The 21,736-nt window shown below is 40.1% G+C and overlaps 1 protein-coding gene and 1 long non-coding RNA gene across 3 annotated transcripts; both read right to left on the bottom strand.

Annotated features, from left to right (window-relative positions):
* Nucleotides 1-10,898: 10,898 nt before the first annotated feature.
* Nucleotides 10,899-20,178, bottom strand: LOC148867942 (cytochrome P450 709B3-like). 2 transcript variants are annotated; one of them, XM_088976804.1, is made up of 4 exons: nucleotides 19,447-19,824; nucleotides 12,229-12,488; nucleotides 11,313-11,880; nucleotides 10,899-11,160 (listed from the first exon to the last, which is right to left on the bottom strand). In XM_088976804.1, exons 1-3 carry the CDS (start codon nucleotides 19,461-19,463, stop codon nucleotides 11,675-11,677), a joined length of 483 nt encoding a protein of 160 aa, XP_088832930.1. In that variant the 5' UTR covers nucleotides 19,464-19,824; the 3' UTR covers nucleotides 10,899-11,160; nucleotides 11,313-11,674. The 2 variants fall into 2 exon arrangements, 1 of the variants encoding a protein (XP_088832930.1); XR_016109669.1 differs by lacking the exons at nucleotides 10,899-11,160; nucleotides 11,313-11,880; nucleotides 12,229-12,488 and adding an exon at nucleotides 18,753-19,319 and having other exon boundaries at nucleotides 19,447-20,178.
* On the bottom strand, nucleotides 18,630-19,030 carry LOC148867943 (uncharacterized). The gene is made up of 2 exons (XR_016109670.1): nucleotides 18,892-19,030; nucleotides 18,630-18,677 (listed from the first exon to the last, which is right to left on the bottom strand). It is a non-coding gene; the product is annotated as an uncharacterized LOC148867943 (long non-coding RNA).
* Nucleotides 20,179-21,736: the final 1,558 nt, after the last annotated feature.

Genomic DNA, 21,736 nt, shown 5'->3' with positions numbered 1-21,736 from the left:
GAAAAAACGAATCAAGACCTTTATTAGGCAAAAAAAATAATTGACTAAAAAATTAAGACATTTTCATTATTATAGAGCAATGACAGCATGGCCAAGACCTTTGGGTTAGCTTTATCTTGTTTTTGTTTCTTTGACAAAAAGAAACATCTAAGCAACACTCGAAACATCAAGCCAATGAAATTGAACTTATTATGCAAATTGCGGAATGTGATACTGAAAAAACGAATCAAGACCTTTATTAGGCAAAAAAAATAATTGACTAAAAAATTAAGACATTTTCATTATTATAGAGCAATGACAGCATGGCCAAGACCTTTGGGTTAGCTTTATCTTGTTTTTGTTTCTTTGACAAAAAGAAACATCTAAGCAACACTCGAAACATCAAGCCAATGAAATTGAACTTATTATGCAAATTGCGGAATGTGATACTGAAAAAACGAATCAAGACCTTTATTAGGCAAAAAAAATAATTGACTAAAAAATTAAGACACTTTCATTATTATAGAGCAATGACAGCATGGCCAAGACCTTTGGGTTAGCTTTATCTTGTTTTTGTTTCTTTGACATTTTCCCTCCCCTCTTCAAAGCTTTGAACTTCGAATAATGGATAAAGTATGTAATGACGCACAATCTGAATGCTCCTTCGTGTACTATGATTCGGACTCTGACTGGACGTTGACCTGGCTAGCCGAGCTGTTAGAACTGAACTAATGTTTGAGTGTTCGAGCTGATGTGTGCTGCAAGGAATGGAAGATGAGAGTGCCTAGGTGTCTTTTACCTGGGGAGGGCACTATAATGCTTAAGTCAGTCGGTGTTTGAGAAGCTCTTTGAAAGAGTGAGAGAGCTCTAGAAGTTTAGTGCACGTACCTTTTTGGGTGAATCTAGGCACTTTATATAGGTTCCTATACTCAGGAGGTTCAATGTAACAGTTTTGAGCTCTTTGTGGAGTCGTTTTCCTATTTTCCTAGCTTGTTAAGGTGTCGATTGAGAGATCCTCGTGGGGGTTATGGTTCATCTAAGTGAAATCAAGGCAAACAACACGAGGGGGGGGGAGGGTCGTTCTAACAATCACGCTATTGGCGCCTTAGGTAGCGAACTGCTAGGGACGGTTAGCAAGCTCTTCCTTGCAAGACGCCTTAGGTCCCCTTAGCTCGGCCGACCCCTAGGACAGGTCATCGTAATCTTACGGATTTGCCAGCTCGGCTGCATCGAGGTGGAGGTCGGCCTGAGCGAGGTGTTCCAAGCTAACTTTCCAAGCAGGTCTGTCGATTCGACGTCGAGGTGTTATTTGGGAGCCATGTGTCGCTAAATGACTAGGAGGACCAAATTACCCATCATCAATTGTCCCCCACTCTCGAGCTAGTGTTAGCTCGGCAAATAAAGTAGCTCTTAGTGTGGGTAATTGGCCCAGCTAGTTCATAGGTCATCCGACTCGCTTTGTAACTAGGTCCCAAGCTGAGTGAACCGCGACCCTATTTTTGAATTTCGAATATGACATGAGAAGAGGGCACACGCAGGAAGGATTTCAGAGAGGTGTGCGATTCGAGCGAGCTAATTTTTCAAATTTCAAAGAAGGGCACGCTCAGTGGGTGCGCAAATTTGGATTTCAAATCTTCCCACATGTGCCGCTAGTCGTAATCCTGTTGTCAACGTGCTCTGGACCGTCGATCTACATTTGGAGGGCCATAAGTATGGGGTCCCCCATTGAGGTCCCCGCTCAAACTGTTCTTCTCTTGGAGTTTTCTGGGTACTATGCTTGGCGAGCTGAGTTGGTCTATTAGTCCGAGCTCTGTTTCTTGTTGGTCCGAGTCCTACCGCCGTCATCTTCATTTGCCGTTCACTTTTTCCAATGAGTACCCTAGTTCTCGCAATGTCTAATATTGAGTCTGAGGGTAGGCTGCCCGATGATAGGTCGGAAAGCAAGGCGAGCTCCTCGGGGGAGGGCTCAATCGAAGTATACTGTGATGATTGTTTGGTGGAAAAAGACATGAGGTTAAGGAAGTAATAAATATATTTGAACTGATTGAGTTGACTGGAGAGGAAATAGTCGGGCTCTATTACAGGTATCAAATCCCTAATGAGTACCGCCGAATCAAGCCGGCTGCTAACCATTATCCATGGAATCATTGGGTCAGCTCGCTCCCAATGTAGTCCGAATTCTGGTTGGGCTGATTGGTTTGTGTCACCATCGGAACTTCCCGTTGAGTCTGGAGGTCTTCTCCACTTTGGTTCATATGAAGAGGATCTTCGGTCCATTATGCTTTTACCTTCCCTTTCGCAATGGGAGGAAGGTATTAGTTGATTTTCCCAACAAGGTCAAGGGGTGTTGCCAAGAGTCAGGATGTCGAGCTTCAGGTTGCGCTTCCTAAGCTCATCCAAGAAAAGGTTCAGGTAGAAGGGCTTCTAGTCGAGCCCATGCTTGTTCAAGTTGGTCTGAGTCGTGTAGGTAGGTGGGCCGTTAGGGTGTAGCGTCTACATTTCATGCTTCTTCCTTTTGTGTATATGTAGTCGTTTTAACAGTTTGTCTTTTCTCAAATATGACGAGCTTGACTTCCATGATGAACATTGACAAAGAGAGGAGGTTGGCTAGGAAGAAACGGAGGGTGGAGCATCATTCTTCTGTTGAAGGAACCTCAACCAGTGCCGAGGTGTGGTCACCCGGCTCTACTCCTCCCGTCGTTGACCTAGAGGGAGATGACAAGACGATGTGTATTGATCAGTACCTGACCCTTGCCACCTTCCAACCTCAGGTCGACCAAGAGGAGCAAGAGGTCTGACCTTATGTTGGGAACCTTCCTCCCTTTATCCCCTGCATTGCTAATGTCTCAGTGATAGATCGGTTTTACTACCCTCATGTGGCCCTTCGGATAGCCCAGGGGATGCTTCTCCTTGAATACATGCACCATTACAGCGAGCTGGATCCTGTCAATGCCGGAGCTCGGATGACTTAGTGCATCATGCAGGTTTGTCTTCTTTTAGAGTTTCTTGATCATTGCCTGCTAGATATCTTATTATGATCTTGATCTCTATAGGCGAACACTTTCGATCAAGTCAAGTTGGATCGCATCCATTATGGGCAGAATGAGAGGGCCAACATGCAGGCGAGCATTTGCTAGCTTCAGGCCAAGATGTAGAGGCTTCAGGTTAACTTAGAGGGGTAGTGTCAGCGCTTCCATGAGATGAACCGGAATTTGCAATGCAAGTTGACCGAGGCGCAATGCGAGCTGGAGGAGAGGCGATCGAAATATACTCAAAATTCAAGACATGCTTCAAGTTGGGTAGGAGGCTATTGCTTGTTTCTTAATGTCCTCAAAATACAAGAAGAAAATGGTGGAGGACGACATCCATTTAATGAAGAAGGGTTTCAAACTATGTCGCCGCTACTTGAAGTCATTGTATCCTTCTCTTGATTTTGGCTCCATTTCTGTGCGTTGTGTGTCGGACGAGCTCGTCATGTAGGTGGATAAGGAGCCCTTGACCCCAGAGGAAAAGGAGGACGATGGTGAAGAAGGGGACGAGGAGGGTGGCAATGATGAGGCCCAGGATGATGATGGTGGTGAGTAGCTCAGCCCTACAGCTTAACTGGTCTAGTGGTGGTGGTTTTTCTATTATTTCCGGGTGCCGGTGCGCTCCTGTAAGCTTTTATGGGGCCTGTGTTCCCTATTGATGTCCGAACTGCTGAACTCCCTTTCTTTTTCTTTTCTTTTCTTTTTTTATCCTTGTATGGCCATTTGACCTTCTTTTATCTCTTCAATGGAACTTGATATTTTCATAATGTAGCTTTTGCCCCTTGTTCATTTAGCTTGGTTGGTTTGTCATTACACTGGTCGAATATGACTCTGTAGTTTTAACTCGTTGATATTTGCTTTATGTAATTCTTGGTCGAGTTATAGTCTAATCTTCGATGAGTTTTAGCGAACTTGTAAACGTAGCTCGAAACATTTTGCTTTAAAGGTAACACCTACGCAAGTTATCTATATTATAGGCTCAGGGTACTGCCTTCCCTTCAAATGTTTAGAGCTCATACGCGTTTCCGCCTATAATTTTGGAGACCTTGTAAGGGCCTTCTCAATTCGGGCCGAGCTTTCCTACGTCGGACTCAAGTACCATAACTTTCATGAGTATCGGGTCGCCAATCCTAAATTGGCGTCTCTTAACTCGGGCATTATAGTATCGGGCTACATGTTGTTGGTATGTTGTTGTTTGAATGTAGGCCAGGTCTCATACTTCTTTTACCAGATTGAGATTTGCTCGTAAATCTTCTTCATTTGTCTCTTTAGTGAATGCTTTAGACTACAACATTGGTACTTCCATCTCTGTTGGTATTACTACCTTGGTTCCATACACCAAATTGAAAGGTGTTTCACCAGTTGTTGTTTTGATAGTTGTTCGGTAGGCCCACAGTACACTGGGCAGCTCATCCACCCATAAACCTTTAGCTCGGGAGAGCTGAGCTTTGAGGCTGCGGAGGATCGTCCTATTAGTTACTTCAGTCTAACCATTAGCTTGAGGGTGGGCAACTGAGGTGAAAATTTGCTTTATTCCCAATTGTACGCACCAATCTTGGAATCCAATCTCTTCAAATTGTTTCCCGTTGTCTAAAATCAATACTTTTGGTAGGCCAAACCTACAGACGATGCTCCTCTAGAAGACGTTTTAGATGTTGCGAGTTGTTATAGTGACCAATGGCTCGGCTTCCACCTATTTTATGAAATAGTCCACCGCCATGACTAGAAACTTTTTCTGACCTTTTGCTGGTGGAAAGGGGCCCAGCAAGTCTATGCCCCATTGCACAAACAACCACGATCTAGTTAAGTACATCAGGTCGGCAACGGGTTGGTGTAAGATGTTGGAATGTCATTGGCATTTATCACAGTGTTGGACCAGCTCGGCCACATCTTCTTTCAAGGTGGGCCAATAATACCCTTGTCGTAGAGTCTTCTGAGCTAGGGCCCTCCCCCCCAAGTGTCACCCGCAGAGCCTTTCATGGACTTCATAAGACACTTGATTCGCTTCAGTTCGACGTAGGCAGCACAAATAGGGCAATGTGAAGGATCTTCTGTAAACTAGCTCGCCTTTTATCATGTAGCGAGCTAATTGTCGTTCTATTCGCCAAGTTGCATTTTTCTCTATTGGTAATATACCCAACTTTAGGTAGCTGAAAATTGGATCTATCCAGCTTGGCTTTGTAGTTACTATGTGGAAGACCTCTTCCACCCCCTTCTCTATCGATAGGCGAGGTAGCTCTTCTATGTAAACTGTTCTTTTTGTCGAGCCTATCATACTTGCTAACTTGGAGAGAGATTCAACTTCTGTGTTTTCCAATCTCGGAATCTACTGGAGGTACTGGGAGTTGAAGTTGGGCAGGAGTTCCCTGACCTTATCCAAGTAAGTTGACATGGAGGGTTGTCGCGCTTCGTACTCCTCGTTTACTTGATTCACCACTAGTTGTGAGTCACTATAAGCAATGAGATGCTTGGCTCCAACCTCCTTCTTTAGTGCTAGCCTGACTATTAGTGCCTCGTACTCAGCCTCATTGTTTAAAGCTTGGAATTGGAACTAGAGCGCATACTCCAGTTTTACCTCGCTAGGTTCGTAGAGTATCAACCCAGCTCCGCTTCCACTCTGATTGGACGAGTCATCCACATGAAGTATCCAGGGCTCCTCATCCCATCTTGCAATCTCATGAGCTAGGGGCAGTGCCGCACTGGTTGAATCTTTCGATGTGGGAGCAGGCTCAACCACTTCAGGGGTTGGCGAGTTGAAGGTGCACTCGGCAATAAAATCTGCCAGAACCTGCGCTTTTATCATTGGTCGTGACTCATAATGGATGTCGTATTCACTGAGCTCTATTGCCCATTTTATCAGTCCCCCCGAGACCTCGGGCTTCTGAAGAATTTGCCTCAAAGGTCGATCGGTCAGGTTAACAATGGTATGGGCCTGGAAGTAGGGCCTTAGCTTTCAAGCGGCGAGCACTAATGCAAAGGCGAGCTTTTTCTATATCAGGATACCTTGTCTCAGCAGCATGCAGAACCTTGCTCATGTAGTCTATTGGTTGTTGTACCTTGTCGACTTCTCTTACTAGGATTGAGCTAACCACCTCGTCACTTGCAGAGAGGTAAAGTTTGAGCTCATCTCTGGTCTCGGGTCTGGTTAACAGGGGAGGCGAACTAAGGTATCTTTTCAGCTCATCAAAGGCGAGCTGACACTCTTCAGTTCACTAAAAGGCCTGGTTTTTCTTTATAGCCTTAAGAATGGAAGACACTTCCCAATCGATTTGGATATAAATCAGTTCAAGGTTGCTATCCGACCGATTAGTTTTTGAGTTTCCTTAATCAAACTAGGAGGTCGCATATCTAGAATTGTTTGGATTTTTTCAGTGTTAGGTTTTATGCCATGTTGGTTTACTATATAGCCCAGGAACCTGCCCGAGGTTACACCAAAAGCACACTTATTTGGGTTAAGTTTTAACTTATGCTTTTTTAAAACATTGAAGACAAGATTCAAGTCGACAACTAAATCATTTGAAAAACGGGTTTTTACTACCATATCATCAACATAACATTCCATCTTGTTTCTAATTAAAAAAAAAAAGATATACAAGTCACTAGAAAGTTACACAAGCATTTTTCAGTCAAAAGGGAATGACCTTGTAACAATACAATCCCATCTCAGTTACAGAAGCTGTCTTTTCTTGGTCTGTAGGTTCCGTCAGGATTTGGTTATAACCGGAACAGGCATCCATAAAGCTGAGCAGCTCGAACCCTGAGGTTGCATCTGCCAAGCGATCTATGTGGGGCAAGGGAAAACTGTCTTTTGGGCATACTCGATTTAAATCTGTGTAATTGACACACATGTGCCACTTGCCTTTGGCCTTTTTTCACTAGAACCGGATTCGCTATTTAGCTTGGGTATTAGACTTCTTTCACGAAGTCCGCTGTCAACAACTTCCCCACCACTTCGTTTAGTACTTGCCACCTTTTCGGGGCAATAATTCTTTTCCTTTGCTGGACGAATCTAATTGTAAGGTCAACATTAAGTTTGTAATTATGAGCTCAGGGTCTATGTCGGACATTTCTGCTGCCGATCAGGCAAACACATCTAATTTATTTAACAAAAAACTTACCAATTTAGAGTGTACAGTCTCTGTCAAGCGAGCTTCAATTTGTAGTGCTTTTCCTGGCTCTTCCTTGGAGACTAGGACCAAAATGGTCTCTTTTGTAGGTCAAACTCGCTCTTCAATATTTTCGAGATGTGCCTCCAAATCTATGTCGACGATAATTTTGCTTTTCGCCTTTAAGGTGGCTACGCAGCATTTATGTGATTCTAACTAGTCACCCCGCAATACGCCAATACCAGTGTTTGTAGGGAACTTCACTACTAAGTGGTACGTTGAGATGATAGAGGGTATGTAGGATAGGTCGGCCTAATATTGCATTATAAGGAGACGGGGTGGCAACTACCAAGAAATCATGGTAAATCCCCATGGTATGAGGAGGCGAACTCGCCTCGACTGGGACTCTTACTTTATTGACAGGACGAACTAGTTCTCCACTAAAGCCTATTAAAGGGATGTCGGCAGGCTGTAAATCTGTCTTGCCGAGCTCCATGCGCTCAAAGGCTTGTAGGAACAGAATGTCAGCCGAGATGCCAGAGTCAACAAGGATTCTCTTCACCCTGAAGTCGTTTATGAGCAATCTGACTACCAAGGCGTTATCATGCGGGTATTGGATCCCTTGCATGTCATCCTTGGTAAAATAAATTACCTCTTCTCTTCTAGGTCACTTTGATGGGTTGCTATTTTCCTGCTCTAACTCCTTGATCGAATTTTTGCTTGCCGAAGTGGTGCACTCAGCAATGATTGACCCACTGATGGTCATGTTTATGGTCCCTCGAACTGGTATTTCTGGCTTCTGTTGATTCAAGGGAGCTGGTTCCTGCTCCCTAATAACTTGGGGTGCTTCTTTGCTTGTTCCTTCTTCAAATTGCCACTCGTCTTTAACAAACTATCTCAGGTACCCCCTCTTGATGAGGTCCTCTATCTCATTCCTGAGGTTCCAATAGTTCTTTGTATCATGGCCAATATCTTTGTGGAAGTGGCAATACTTGTTTGGATTCCTAGTAGTTGGGTCCCCCCTCATCCTGGGTGGCCACTTTACATAATCATTTGACTTAATTTGCATTAGAATCTCCCCCCTTTTGCATTTAGGGGAGTAAAGGTCCTTTTGTACACAGGTGGGGTTCTTGACCGCTTGCTTGAACCTCTAGCCAGTGACTTATTTTTCTTGCACGGCGAGCTGTTATGCCTACCCTTCGGCGATCTACTCCTCTTGGGGGACTTGCTTCTTCTCTTAGTTTTACTACTACTTGCTTATTCTTTTGCTCGCTTTTTCTTTCCAAACAGCTCGGACCTTGATCCCAAGGCTTCTTCGGCTTTGATAAACTTGTTTGCTATGGTGAGAAAGTTCTCCATTGTTGTCAGTGGATTCAATTCAATTTCCCACTACAAAATGGGGTGTCATACACCATTCTTAGCTGCGATAAGATGTACAAAGGGGTCTAGGTCCGGGATCTAAAGGCACTCCATGTTAAACCTTTTGATGTAGTCCCTTAGTGTTGCATCTGATTTTTGTATCACATTCAACAAACAGGTCGCTAACTTGGAGTGTCTCTTGCATGTAGCTTTACTGTTTTCCTTCCTTTGGACCACACTCCCTGTAGGTGCGAGCTGGCTTTTCTTTCCAGCACAATGTGCTCGCCTCTTGTGTCTCTTCTTGGTGTCTCTAGATGAGCTGGAGACATCTGTCCTGACAGGAGCTGTACCTCTGCATTCTACTGGGAGTTGGTTATTATGTGTCGTGTCATCAACACGGTGCTGGTTGTTGTTATGTCCTGTTACTCTTTTGGAGACTAGAATTTGACTGCAAACCCATGGCGGAATTGGCTCATCCTAGCTGGCTTGGTTCAGGCCAGTGTTCTGCGGAGGCACCTATTGACCGTGTTGAGGTACCTGCTGGAGAGGCACTTGTTGGAGAGGTATTTGATGTTGTTGTAGTTGTTGCTACTGCTTTTGCTATTGTTGTGGTTGCCCCCTGCCGTAGAGGCGAACTTGTTCTCCCAAGATTTGAGATTTTCGCTCATCCCTTGCACACACCACACCATCGTAGAACTGGCACGCATCAACCACTGTGAGGGATATTGTGGGCTCGACCATAGGGGGGGCACATTCACATTTTTTGGTGTTCTAGATGGGTGCAAGGGAATGTTGATCTGGCCAATGGTAATGATAGGGATTTGGCCATTGACGTTGTTGTTGTTGTTGGCAGGCAGATTGCTTGAGGATGCCATTAATGAACTTTGAAAGGAAATAAGAGAACTTAGCCTTTTGTTACAGTTCCCATAGACGGTGCCAATTGATGATGTGCAATTTGAATGCTCCCTCGGGTACTGTGATTCAGACAATGACTGGATGTTGACTTGGTTGGCCGAGCTAATGTTTGAGTGTCTGAGCTAATGTGTGCTGCAAGGAATGGAAGATGAGAGCACCCAAGTGTCTTTTACCTAGGGAAGGCACTCCGATGCTTAAGTCAGTAGGTGTTCTTTGAAAGAATGTGAGACTCTAGAAGTTTAGTGCGCATACATTTCTGGGTGAATCCAGGTGCTTTATATAGGTTCTTGGACTCAGGGGGTTCAGTGTAATAGTCTTGAACTCTTTGTGGAGCCATTTTCCTATTCTCCTGGCGCGTTAAGGTGTCAGTTGAGAGATCCTCATGGGGGTTATGATTCATCTAAGTGAAGTCGAGGCGAATGACACGGTGGGTCATTCTAACGATTGCGATATCGGCACCTTCGATAGTGAACTACTAGGGGCGGTTAGCGAGCCCTTCCTCGCAGGTCACCTTAGGATCTCTTAGCTCAGCCAGCCCCTAGGATAGGTTGTTAAAGTCATGTAGGTCTGCCAACTAAGCCATCCTGAGGTGGAGGTCGGCCCGAGTGAGGTGCTCCTAGCTAACTTGCTGAGATGGTCTGCTGATTAGGCGCTGAGGTGTTATACGAGATCTATGTGTCGTTAAATGAATAGGAGGACCAAATTACTCCTCATTAGTATGCATGTGATAAAATCATGGGAAAACCAAAAAATGAACGTGCAAGTGCGTGCCATTGGTGGCATGAATGAAATGCGAGAAAATGATGCAATGTGTGGCCAAGGTGGGACGAAACGCATTAGGGAGGCAACCTAGGGTTGTTCATTAGGTGCAATGAAGTATAGAATTAACAAGTAAAATTAATGAAGAGATGATTATTTCACTTGACTGAGATACCTTATTTTTTTTTTATTACCCTGGTCGAACCCAAGCGCCATTGCCCAGGCTGCCTATGTACCCCTCGTGAGGGATCAGACCGAGTGTAATTTGGGCTATTTACAACTTTGAAAAAAAACAAGAGAACAAAGGAACACAAAATTAGATGATCAAAACTCATGGTATGCTGCTAAGGCTAAAGATTCCACTATCGATAAGATTTTGCATTGCAAGCTGGAGAGGAACGTACTGATCAATAAGATGTCCTAACATTTATTGATAATCACAGAATGTATTTGACCTATACCCTCGAGGAAGCAAATTTGGAACCAGTTTTGGCTGAAGTGGAACCAAATGTCCTTTTTGTATCAACTGAGGAAGTAACTAAGAAAGTGGCACTAGCAGTGGTGTAAGCTTTCTCCTAACCCTTCTACCCGATTTGGTAGGAGAAGTGGGATTATGGCCTAAAGGTCCAACCCGCTGATAAACAGTTTGTGTTTCATTAACTTCCTGAGATGGTGGATGGTTTACAATTGGATTGTAGCTTCTTGATCAAATGTCATGCTCAATTCTCTTCTCGTAGTAACTATACCCTTAAAAACCTTGAAATCCCGATACTTCATGAATGTTGAGAAAAGTGGTTATAAGGCCCTCATAAACAACTCGATGAATTCTTCTAAAGGGATAGAGTCTCCAATTGAGCAGCAATAGATCTCCATTGACATGTGTAATCTGCAAAAGTTTCTTCAGATGTTTTCCTTAAATCTTTCAACGTCCTCCTTGTTGAAGTCAAATCTATGCCTGAATCAAACCGTTCCAGAAAAGTTGTAGCCAACTGATTCCAAGTCTTCTTTATTATCTGCTTCAAATGACACAAACCATATTAATACTGCGAATCTAGCTTTAGTGCTAGTCATGTTAATGACACAAAACCTCCCACTCTAATGCTTAAGTCCGAAAGGGGATTTTGTGAGAATATGAGAGAGAGTTTAAGAGCTTTAGTGCGCATACCTCTTTTGAGTGGATTTGGGGCTCTTTTATAGTTCTTTGAGGTTCAGGTGCCATTAGGCATCTTTGAGTCTCTTGCGGAGCTGTTTCCATAGTTTAAGGCATGTTGGCGTGTCAGTTGCTAAATTCGCACGGAATTTACAGGTTGTCCGCGGGTCTTGTGGCGCACAGTTCGACGAGTTGTTCTTTTGGTCGCGGTAACGATGCCTGCGGAGTTGTGAAGCGGGAACGGTTTAGGCGAGTTTGTGTTGGCGACAGCCTAAGCTCACCCAGCTCGGCCGCCCACTTGACGTCGGGTGTCTTGCGTTGACTTGTTGGGTTGTCCTGCTGACTTGGACGATCTGTTGTCAACAGTGTCCATGTTGTCAACCGTTAAGCTCATTAACGGTCAAGCTTGAGCCCTGTTGCTTCTTAGAGTCTTCTGAAATTCCCATTATCAGTCCAAGTAGATCTTCCCCATTGTCATGATTAGAGTCCCCAAGATTTTCCGTTCTTAGCTTGCTCTCAATTATTGACTTCAATTTGTTTCTTAGCCTCTTCTCAAGGTCGATTCCATTTTGTTGGGATATATCTGCATCAGGCATTAGATTGCCTAGTCTGTTAATTCTGTTCATATATAAAAATGGCAAAGTACTGAAATTGGTATGTTGCAACTTACAAAGATTAAAAAAATGGATATGAGTGAAAAGGAAATAGAAAAGAATAGAAAATAAAAGAAAATTTTATCAGAAAAATAGATATATGCTATAATTCCATCACAAGCTAGGGTACGTTGTTCACTACTTTGAAACATGAACTCGCATTCTCAAGCTTGTCAGCCCTAGAATTTACCATTGCAGAAAGCAATCCCCCCTTTAAAACATTGTTCCGGTAACGAAGAAAAGACTAAAAAGATAGAGGGATATTAGTAGTTACTCACTTCCAGGTATGTAGACATCTGCCACGGAATCTATGACCATTCGGTGAAGCTTCCTCTCTACCTCAAAGACTTCCTTCCCTTCCTTGTAGCTGGTCCCAAAAGAAGTATGAGCAATTATATCCGCGGTTAATTCCATGAATTCTTTATGCACCTCGATTTCCTTGCATTGATCATTTGTCTCAGCAACTTGATCAACCCAACGATCAAGGGTTGATAGAGCACACGCCGCCATTCTCTTTGTCATTCCCTTTATAATATACCTGGCCAGATAACCTCAGTGCAACACAGGTGAATTGGGTTGGATTGAAATCAACCCAAACTTAATCCTAAAGGTGCAACCTAAGCATAACCCAACACAACTCGCGTTGTGCTTATGCTCGGGTTGGGTTGATCCTGGATTCATAGTCACATTGTGTGGGTTGGTCGGGTTTGAACAAATTTATGAATACATTTTTATATGGTCAACTTTCATTGAAAATTGTTACATATTATAAGTTAAAAATATTACTATTTGTTTTTTTTTTTGAAATTTGATAATTGTTATAGATAAAATTGTCAAATAATGTAATAATAACAATTGCCAAATAATTATAAAAATTATCAAATATAAATTAAAAGAAATTATCATTATTAGACATAAATTACTACTAATTATAAAAATTAATAAAAATAAATCAAAAGAAATTATCACAAATTAGTAGACTTTAGGATGATAGTTACTTAAAATTATCAAATAATATAATCTTAAATACAATAAAATAATTTGCCAAAAATTATCACAAATTAGTAGAAATATCCAAAAATAGCCACTAAATTCCATAAAATCGATAAATTACTATAATTTGCCAATAAACTACCATATAATAAATATAATACATTAGTATATATTTACCAAGAAATTAGTATATAATAGAAATTACCAGAAATTATAGAACTTAGCAAAAAAAAAAGCAACCACTAATTTCCATAAAATATTATATGTACCAAGAATTATCATAAATTATTATATAATAGAAATTACCAGAAATTAGTAGAACTTAGGGAAAATAACCATTAATTTCCATAAAATATGATAAAATAGATGAAATTAGTATAACTTTGTAAAAATAACCATTAAATTCGAAAAATTAGTAGAACTTAGAATGATAGTTACTTCAATTTATCAAATAATATGAACCTAAATAAATTACAATAATTTGTCAAAAATTACATTTCGTTTTCCCATTTTATTAGATTTTATGGCCCAATTTAAGAGTATAGTTAATTGGAAATATGTATAAATTTCAAAAAATTATATATATAATTGAAAAAAAGAGATTGCTTTACATAAATATAATGCATATATATATATATATATATATTTGTTTGTGTGGGCTAGGATCGGGTTGGATTGGATTAGGCTAGGGTCGAGAGGCCTCAACCCAAGTCCAACCCAAGTTCAGCAAGCCCAGCATGCAGCCAAAATATATAGGCCGAACCCGTGCAAAAATTTGGATTGGGAGGTTGGGCTCTGGTTAGGCCCGTCCAAGTTTCACCCCTACCCCCACCCTGCTCCATACACCTACACTCAACCAAAGCAAATATTTCAATGCTATAATGTCAATGAGTCAGAATTAGTAGAGGAGGTTCACTCAACCCGAATCAATCTAAAACCTGATCAAGGCTGATCAGAATTTAACTTGATAGGGTCGGGTTAGTGCGGGCTTACCCCTTAACTCGACCCACTGACATCCCTAAATTGGTAGCAAAAAATGAGAAAGATTTAGAAAACCTTTAATTTGTCAATGGTGAATGCAGGATTGACAGCCGTCCTGTGCCGGACCCAACAAGATACGAATCAAGAAGAAAAACACCCTATAATATAACTAAGTGTACCTCGTCGGACATACATAATAAGATAATAGCTCCACTCTCTTATTAGAGTAATCTATTACTACTAGCCACTGCCCAAAGCAAATGGGTGAAGATCCATAAGTAGAACGGTTTTTACGCGTTCAACTATTTGGCTCCATGACAGGTTTAGTAGATCAGAAAGCGTGCTCCAGCATTATGCAACTTGATGGTTTGCGAATGATAGTAACAAAAAAAACAGTAAAATATAAGATAGAGAAGAGAGAAATGAATTTAGTAGATCGAGAGAAGAATTCTGTAGATGTATTATATTGTTTTTCTCTGATATCCGAACCAGTACAGGAGGGAGATATTTATAATAGCTGGAGTCGGTTGAAGGTGAACCGACTTGCATTGAACAAAGACTGATATTAACTCACCTTGGGAGCAGAATTGGCTGACTTGGGAACTAACTAATCTTGGGAGATGTGACGACTCATATTGAAAAGAAACGAACATTGGAAGTAGCTTTACATTGGAAGAGGACTTGATTCTCTGTTTCTCAAGGATGACTCGAGAACACTAAATTAATGTTCCTGAAAATGTGTAGCAGCATTTAATACTCCTCCTTGGTGTACATTTCAGCAACTCCAATCATGTCTCGTAACAAATCGAACTTGCTTTTTGGTAGTGCCTTTGTGAGTATGTCTGTTAACTGTTTTTCAGTTTTGCAATGTTTGAGCTCTATTTCTTTATTTTCTTCTGCTTCTATGATAAAGTGATACTTGATGCCAATATGTTTGGTTCTACTGTGAAATATGGGATTCTTTGCCATTGCAATTGCAGATTTGCTATTGCAGTAGATTTCAGTAGCACCAACTTGTGGTTCTCCCATATCATCAAATATCCTTTTGAGCCATATAGCCTGACTCATTGTTATTGCTGCTGCAATGTATTCTGCTTCAGCTGATGATTGGGCAACAGTTTCTTGTTTCTTTGAAGCCCAAAAAAATATTCCTGATCCAAGTGTGAAAGCATAACCAGATGTGCTTTTCATGTCATCGAACGAATCTGCCCAGTCACTGTCGGTGTAGCCAATGAGCTTAGAGTCATGTGTGACTCTGTACCAAATTTCATAGCTCTTTGTACCTTGCAAATGCTTTAGTATTCTTTTAGCTGCTCCATGATGAACTTGACTTGGGTTTTGCATGAATCTTGATAGTAGACTAACTGCATACATGATGTCTGGTCTTGTAGCAGTTAAATAGAGAAGACTTCCAATCATATTTCAAAATTATGATTCATTTGCCTTTGGTGAGCCATCTTCCTTTTTGAATGCTTTAGTGTTGTCTAATGGAGTGGAGACTGTTTTGCACCCCTCCATTTTAAATTTATTCAAAAGAGTTTCTGTATACTTCTTTTGTGAGATGAATGTCCCTCTTCTTTTTGAGTTATTTCAATTCCAAGAAAGTAGTGCATTAGGCCTAAACCATTCATCTCAGAAGTCTTCATCATGTCTTCTTTAAACTTCTTGACCATCTTCTCATTATTTGTAGTATAAATGAGATCATTAACATATAAAGAAACAATGAGAGTGCCATTTGCACATTGAATCTTGATGTAGAGTGTTGGCTCATTATGGCTCCTCTTGAATCCTTGTTCAAAGAAGTAATTATCGATTATGCTATACCAAGTTCGTAGAGTTTGTTTTAAGCCATATAGTGTCTTTTTAATCTGAGAACTTTGTTTTCTTGTCCTTGCACCATGAACCCTTGAAGTTTCTCCACATAGATTTCCTCCTTAAGATAGCCATTGAGGAATGCAAATTTTACATCAAGTTGAAAAGTTTTCCATTTCTTTTATGCAGCTAGTGCTATCAATGCCCTGATTATATCAAGGCGAGCAACTAGAGCAAATGTCTCATTGTAGTCGATACCGTATTGTTGTGAGTATCCTTTGGCAACTAGCCTTGCTTTAAGTTTCTGGATTGAGCCATCTGAGTTAAGTTTTGTCTTGTAGATCCACTTAATTCCAATAGTGTCTTTGCCTTGTGGACGATCTACAAGTTCCCAAGTCTCATTTTTTTTCAATCATTTTTATCTCTTCATTCATAGCTTTTCTCCATTTTTCTTCCTTAAAAGCTTCTTCAAAGCTTTCTGGTTCTATGATCATCAAGTTGCATGTCTCATATATTTCTGTTAAGGATTTAGTTCGCCTTGGTGGTGAGTTCGGAGTAGACTGTGAAGTTTGTTCTGGTTTTGATTGTGTTGGCAAACTGATTTGATCACGATCTTCTTCAATTCTTTGACTTGGTAATAGAGGCAAGTTGATAGTCTTTCTTTCAACTTCTTTTGTCTCCCAATTGTATGCAACATTTTTGTCAAAGCTTATGTTTCAATTGATTATGAGTTTTTCTTTCCTTAAGCTATAGATTCGATAGCCTTTTGATTGAGTGCTATAGCCTAAGAAAATTCATTTCTCAGTCTTCTCATCCAGTTTGCCTCTTTTCTCTTGTGGGACATGTGTGTAGCATATGCATCCGAAAACTCTGAGATGCTTTGCTAATGGTTTTTGCCCACTCCAAGTTTCAATTGGTGTCCTATCTTGCACAACTTTAATAGGACATCTGCTAAGCAGATAGACAATAGTGCTTGCTGCCTCTGCCTAAAAAATTTTGGGAGGACTTTTTTCCATGAGCATGGCTCTTGTAGTCTCCATAACGGTTTTGTTTTTTCTTTTGGATACTCCATTCTGTTCTAGAGTGTACCCAACTGTAAGTTGATGCTCTATGCCTTCATCTTCACAGAACTTGTTGAATTCATTAGAGGTGTATTCTTTGCCTCTGTCACTTCTTATGGTCTTGATGTTGTGACCACTTTGCTTCTCAACATGGGCTTTGAATTTTTTAAAAATATTGAAAACCTACGATTTTTCTTGCAAGAAATAAACCAATGTCATTCTATTATAATCATCAATGAAGATGATGAAATACCTGTTTTGATTATTTGATGGAATACGCATCGGACCACAAACATCTGTATGAATTAACTCCAATGGCGCTTTGGCTCTCCAAGCTTTGCAGGATGGGAATGATTGTCGATGTTGTTTTTCGAGCATACACCCTTCACAGACATTGTTGAACTCCTTGATAGCAGGTAGGTCACGCATCATGTTCTTCTGCTGAAGAATCCTTAATCCATGGAAATTATAGTGTCCGAATCTTCTATGCCATAGCCACGACTCGTCCACTTGTGTTTGCATTACTATATAACTTGCATTTTTCCATTGAATGGGGAAGCACTTGTTTTCTGTCATTTTTGTTTTTGCAATTTCAAGGGATTTGTCTTGCTTATCATAGATTGTGCAAGAGTTTCCCTCAAAATGTAGAGAGTAACATCTTTCTATCATTTGGCCCACACTAAGTAGATTTGATCAATGTTAGGGACTAAAAGTACATCATTTATGTATTTCTTGCCTTGTTTGGTGTCAACAACAATGGTGCCTTTGCCAGTTGCTTCCATGAAGTCGCCATTACCAATTTTGACTTTTGCCTTGATTTTATCAAAGCTTTGGAAGATGCTTTCATTTTTAGTCATGTGATTACTACACCCACTGTCAAGATACCAAGTGTTATTTTTTTCTTCTATTGCAGAATGACAAGCATAAAAGAGATTATTTTCCAAATCTTTCTTTTCTGAAAAATTAGCTTGATGGGTTTTCTTGAATCTACAAACTTTTTCAACATGGCTAAATTTTTTACAGTTTTGGCACTGTGGTTTTCCTTTAAACCAACAATCTTTCTCCAAGTGATTTCTCTTCTTGCAAATACCACATGAAGAAAACTTGTCATTATTTTCTTTTGGTTTTCCTTGTGACTTTCTTCCATCAACTTTTGGTTTATGAGATCGCAGATTAACTTTAGACTAAAAGGCAGATTCAACCGAATTTTAATTCTACCTGTCACGCCTATTTTCATGTCTCGAGAGAGCCCATCAATTTTGTTGGTGATAGTGTTTCTAGATCCTTTGTTTCTTCTATCACCGAAATTATTGGATCATATCTCTCTGTGCAAGAGATTATAATTTTTTCGACTATTTTCTTGTCAGAAATAGTCTCCCCATAGGCTCTCATTTGATTTACTATTCCTTTAATTCTAGAATAGTAATCTTTTGCAGTCTTATTATCCTTCATCTTAAGATTTTCAAAATCCTTTCTTAACTTCTGCAATTTAACAGTGCGCACCTTGACAGATCCTTGGAACTCCTCCTGCAGTGTATCCATGCTTCTTTTGCAGTTGATACGCCCATGATTCGAGGAAATATCTCCTCAGCCATTGCTTGTTGTAAGTAGAATGTGCTTGACAATCCTTTTGTTGATTTTCTTCATAGATCTTCTTTTGATTTGCTGAAAGAGTAGAGATGTCTTCAGCAATGCAGAATCCTTCCTCAACGATTCTCCATAAACTTTGTGACCGAAAATAAGTCTTCATTTTGATAGACCAGAAGTCATAGTTTTCTCTATTGAAGATTGGAAGAGAAAGGGTGGAACGATTGACTTCTGCACACATTGTTTAAAAGAACTCACGCCCAAGAGATTTGATCAAACGTGCTTTGATACCACTGATGGTTTGCGGATAATAGTAACACAAAAAACAGTAAAATATAAGATAGAGAAGAGAGAAATGAACTTAGTAGTTCGAGAGAAGAATTCTATAGATGTATTGTATTGTTTCTCTCAGATATCCAAACTAGTACAGGAGGGAGATATTTATAATAGCTGGAGTCGGTTGAAGGTGAACCGACTTGCATTGAACGAAGACTGATATTAACTCACCTTGGGAGCAGAATCGGCTGACTTGTGAACTAACTAATCTTGAGAGATGTAACGACTCATATTGAAAAGAAACGAACATTGGAAGTAGCTTTACATTGGAAGAGGACTCGATTCTCTGTTTCTCAAGGATGACTCGAGAACACTGAATTAATGTTCCTGAAAATATGTAGCAGCATTTAATACAACTTGCAGATCCGATCAAGAAAACAGGTTGTGCCCTTCTCTCATTCCATTAAGCTTTGGCATGGTGCAATTTGCAAAGCTAGCTTCATCAAAGACTGTTGTGGTGCTCTCTCTCTCTCTCTCTCTCTGAATCTCCGGCCAATAAATACATTCCAACACCCTACTACATGCTGAGTCTCACTTTTATTATGGGTCCTAATCTCATGGTGAGATGTACCGCGTTGGATCATAAGTGTTGAATACTCCTAAAATCAATTTAGATACAGGTTCAGCTCAGTATTATTTCTTTTTTAGTTGATTTTACCTAAGATCAGATATTTAACTAAAACTTTGGAAGAAAAAAAATAAAGCTAAAAGTGAGGAAGAACTGACCATACTGCTGAGACCATCTGTGATAGTGAGGGAGCACCTTAGGAGTGACGTTGTGAGAGGACGGATCCATTGGTGTTTGTTTCTCTTCTTCCTCAATCTTCATCATCTCATTAACTGAACCAGAAAGGAGGTGGTAGGCAGGGCCTGTTATACCTTGTTTCTGGAAGTGCTTGGTTATGGAATAGGGCTTCCATATCAAATCCATGAAGGCCTTCCATGCATTAGTGATCACCGTCACCACAAAAAGTGTTCCGACAACCTAAACGTAACCCATTTCCTCACTTACGCACGGCCGTGGGAAGGGGAATAGAATATGATGCTATTGATTTTTGGGAAGAGCAAGCGTGGGAAGCATCGGCCGCCAGTGTCCAAGCCCACGTGGAACCGTCCTGCGACGTTCAACCTTTATTACTGGACTCCTCAACCACCCTTCTTGTTCAACTTCAACCTCCATCCTCTCTGTGTGTTAATTGTCATGAACGACAGCAATGTTGGATCCAAAAATGGAGAACGGTAGCTATTGATTTTTGGGAAGAGCAAGCGTGGGAAGCATCGGCCGCCAGTGTCCAAGCCCACGTGGAACCGTCCTGCGACGTTCAACCTTTATTACTGGACTCCTCAACCACCCTTCTTGTTCAACTTCAACCTCCATCCTCTCTGTGTGTTAATTGTCATGAACGACAGCAATGTTGGATCCAAAAATGGAGAACGGTAGCTATTGATTTTTGGGAGAATGATCAATCAGCACAGATCAGAATTTTATAATCCATAGTACAGGAAAAATGCATGCTGACGGTGAATTGATGTTAAATTTAAGGGGAGAGGGTTGATTTTTCTTCTTCGAAAGTGGTGACATCGTTATAGTGCTGGCTGTTGCGGGATTTGATTAAGACGATTTGGAGATAAGATATTGATATGCGACTTCTTATTTTAAATTTCAATAATCACATAATTTGAATTTGAATTTAAATTTCAAATTTTAAATTTCAAAAAAAATAAAAAATTAATATTTTAATTTTTTTTGCATTTGCATTCCAACATTTAGGGTTTGATATGTTCTAGAGCATGCATCATATAGGATTATTTAATTGCTGAAATCAACTTGTTAGTTGTTAATGTGTTAGGGTTTTTCATTTTTTTTAATTGCTCTCTTTGTTGAATTATTTTATTTTATTATTTTATTGTTGAATTGCATATTAGACATAACTGTTCATGTAATTAGTTGCAGTTATTTTGTTTATTGTGTTTTTCTCTTAATCCATTTAAGGGCAATCCAATTTAAATAAGATAAGGTGGAGATTTCATCAATCTTCCTTAGCCCAAAAGCCACCACCCTTTTATGTGCGGTTCACCATAAACCTTAATTTAGAATTTGGATAACAAGATCCTTTAAAAGGCCTCACACATTTGGTTCAAAAGTGTGTTGAATTTTAGGGAAACTTGTGATTATTTTCCATAACTGGCGGTTGGTGTTTAAGGAAAGAAGTTAATCGGCTAAGCCTAAGCGGGCTTTGTGGTTACTTAATTAGGTTTTTGTGAGAGCAAGGGGAGCTTCCCATAAGCCCACCTCTTAGGTCAGCCCCTAGGCTGTTTGTGAAATGCTTGCATTTTTTGAAAATATAAAAATTTAAATTTAAATTTAAATTTTAGGAACTTAAATTTTAAAATCTAAATTTGAATTTAAATCTAAAATATTTAAATTTCAAATTAAAAAAAAAGAGAAAATAAAAAATTTAAAAATTAAAAATTGAATTTAAATTTCAAAATCTAAATTTGAAATTAAAATTCAAAATTTAATTTTCAAATTTCAAAAAAAGAAGAAAAAGGGATTTCTGAGTTGTATGTTGGGAAGGAGAGAAATAGTAGAACTCATACTTGAGATAGACAGATACCTCCTCCATCACCACCAACGCAACCAAATGGCCAGGATCGATGATGAACAACCCAAAAAGCTGAAGGAGTATTTCACTCCGCTCCAATATAACTCTTCATCCTAAATACAGTTGTCGGATACACAAGCCTTGTAGTATGAGATTAAATTAAAAATTAAAAATTGAATTTAAATTTCAAAATCTAAATTTGAAATTAAAATTCAAAATTTAATTTTCAAATTTCAAAAAAAGAAGAAAAAGGGATTTCTGAGTTGTATGTTGGGAAGGAGAGAAATAGTAGAACTCATACCTGAGATAGACAAATACCTCCTCCATCACCACCAACGCAACCAAATGGCCAGGATCGATGATGAACAGCCCAAAAAGCTGAAGGAGTATTTCACTCCGCTCCAATATAA

Source organism: Nelumbo lutea, chromosome 3 (genome assembly GCF_056320005.1).
Source record: "Nelumbo lutea isolate HS-2025 chromosome 3, American lotus-T2T, whole genome shotgun sequence".
NCBI lineage: Eukaryota > Viridiplantae > Streptophyta > Magnoliopsida > Proteales > Nelumbonaceae > Nelumbo > Nelumbo lutea.
This window is presented reverse-complemented; position numbering and strand designations above follow the sequence as displayed.

Coding starts and splice junctions, on each gene's coding strand:
- LOC148867942 (XM_088976804.1), bottom strand. Junction 11,881..12,228: donor AGATGTCTACATACCTGGAA/GTGAGTAACTAC, acceptor TGCCTGATGCAG/ATATATCCCAACAAAATGGA.